This window comes from Bubalus kerabau, chromosome 5, assembly GCF_029407905.1.
Source record: "Bubalus kerabau isolate K-KA32 ecotype Philippines breed swamp buffalo chromosome 5, PCC_UOA_SB_1v2, whole genome shotgun sequence".
NCBI lineage: Eukaryota > Metazoa > Chordata > Mammalia > Artiodactyla > Bovidae > Bubalus > Bubalus kerabau.
The window spans coordinates 119,632,810-119,635,289 of NC_073628.1; the positions used below are offsets into that span (position 1 = coordinate 119,632,810).

At 40.7% G+C, this 2,480-nt stretch overlaps 1 protein-coding gene across 1 annotated transcript; it reads right to left on the bottom strand.

The window, feature by feature from the left end:
- Positions 1–509: 509 nt before the first annotated feature.
- On the bottom strand, positions 510–1,702 carry APOBEC4 (apolipoprotein B mRNA editing enzyme catalytic polypeptide like 4). The gene has a single exon (XM_055583658.1). It carries the CDS (start codon positions 1,700–1,702, stop codon positions 596–598), a length of 1,107 nt encoding a protein of 368 aa, XP_055439633.1. The 3' UTR covers positions 510–595.
- Positions 1,703–2,480: the final 778 nt, after the last annotated feature.

A 2,480-nucleotide genomic window follows, 5' to 3' on the forward strand; every position in this document is an offset into this window, starting at 1 on the left:
CTGGTTTCAAAAGTCAATTTTGGTAGCTATAGCTAATCAATTAGCAAAAGAACTTTTCTCCCCACAAACTATTTTGAACCACTTTAGATAAAAAAGGAAATGAGCTGCCTAAAATCTTCTGTCCACGGTTAACAATTAATGGAAAATCACTGGTTTGCTTTTGCAAGCAGCACTTAATATCAGTAACTCAGGCTGTTTTCCAATTTTGCAGTAAATTTTTTATACCAAAACAAATTTAGGAAGCTATTTAGTCCATGGGCTTTTTTAGTGGAAAGATGATGTGGGTAGTGTAGAATAATGACATTTTCTTATCCACATCAGAATATTAGCAAGTTACTAATGGCTCCATTTTGATACTGTCACTTTCAAAGAAAAGGAGAGAGAACAAGTTGCTTATGGAAACATCTTGGATTATTTTAGAAATAATGTAGCCTTGTAATAGTTGAGATAATAAATAATTCATGTTTTGCTTTGAGTGTGTCAGTTTATCTCTGTCTTGAATCAGACCTAAGAGAGAAAGTTTCCAGATTTCTGCTGCCTATCAAAGTCCTCTGGTAGTAGTTTGGTCTCCTGACCAGTTGTCAGAATGCAGATTTTAGTTTTTCGCTTTCTTCTTCTTCTTCTTTTCATCTGCTTCTTTGCTACTTGCCAACTGTCCTGTGATTTCTACTCTCTCCACTGGCATGCCAATGGGAGACTTTCTGAGATCACCGGTTTCCTGGAATGATATTTGAGGCACATTTAAATGCCTTATGATATTCCTGGGTTTATGTGGGCTTGGTCCTACATGGATTGGTGGTAGGTCTCTATAAGGCACCAGCACGAATACGACAGGAACCCTGGGGTCGAGGGTCAGATTGGGTTGCAGCTGTCCGCTTGTCACTTGAAAAGACTGCCTGGGAAAGACATTGTTTAAGGGGTAGCCCTCCAAAGCTGCCTGAACTTTTATGTCCGGATTCTCTTTTGCCTGGAGAAGAACATCGGTGAAGTACGGTTTCACCCCTGTTATGGCGTTGATTTCAAGTGCGTTGTGCCTGTCCGCCAGAGCTCTCCCGGTTAAAATGGGCTGGAAAACACTTGCTCCCTGGACACCGCTCACAAAGTTGCTGAGGAGAGAATACCATATCCCACCACTTATCGGGCTCAAAGTGACCTGTGGCCATAAACTGGCCAGGCTCCGGAGAGCTTCACGGTTCCACGGCGAGGCAGGAAATTCAGCCTCTGTGTGATAGAGCTGAGAAAAGTAAATACTAAGGGTGATATCTGGATACTTTGCCAGGAAGGTATACATTTTGCTGATGCAGCAGTGGTTAGCTTCATTGCAAGGGGAGTTGCTGGAGTACAGAATAATATGCCGGATGCAGTCGTTATTGTGTATGGCCGAGTCAAAGTAACCGTTCACCTCAAATAACATTGATTCCGGGTGGGTATCATTCCCAGTACAGCTGCTAGCATGACCCTTTTGCACCAGGCTTCCAGAAGAAGTTTTTAGCTCATAGAACGTGAGGTGTTTCGTTGGAGGATATGTTGGCCCATAAGGGAATCCAAAAATCTGATAAAATTCTGTGTAGGCAACTCTTGCTTCTTCACCCGTCCGAATATGGTAAGGACAATTAGAGCAATCGAGAGAGAAACTCAGCCAGTAATAAGGTTTTACTATCGTTCCGTGATTGGCCAAGTATTCCTCATATAAGGGCTCCATTGTTAGTTTTATTGTCTTCTAGCTGCAACCCTAAACAAGGAAGAGAAATGACATATAAAACCAGTGCAGGAAAAATGAAACACAGCGCTTTAATTTGCCGAGTCATACTTTTCTTTAGAGGAAGTAGCACAATAACCATGGTAACATCTTTTGACTCTAAAAGATAGTGATTTACTGTATACCCATAGTGAAAGTTCAAGATACTAATCCTGAGAATTAGACAAATGCTGGGGGAGGAGACAGAAGGGAAAGACACAAGAACATCTTTGTCTGTTTGATAGATTCTGAGGCAGAAGAACAAATGGGTTAACAGTGCAAGTTCTAGAAACAGATTGCCTTATTTCAAATCTGGGCTCTGCCGATTACCAGCTTTGTTACTTTTGGCAAGTTATAGAACATCTGGAAGCCACAGCTTCTTTTTTTTCTTTTTTTTGTGAAATGAGGATAAGAATAGAACCTGCCTCGCAAGATTATCTTGTGCATTGAATGATGGAATAAATAAAAAATGCTTTATTATGTGCCTGACACATATTAAGGACTCAGTACATATTAGAGATGGCAAGAGTGAACGTTGACATTTTAGGAATCAGCGAACTAAAATGGACTGGAATGGGTGAATTTATCTCAGATGACCATTATATCTACTACTGCGGGCAAGAATCCCTTAGAAGAAATGGAGTAGCCATCATAGTCAACACAAGAGTCTGAAATGCAGTACTTGGATGCAATCTCAAAATGACAGAATGATTTCTGTTTGTTTCCAAGGCAAACCATTCAA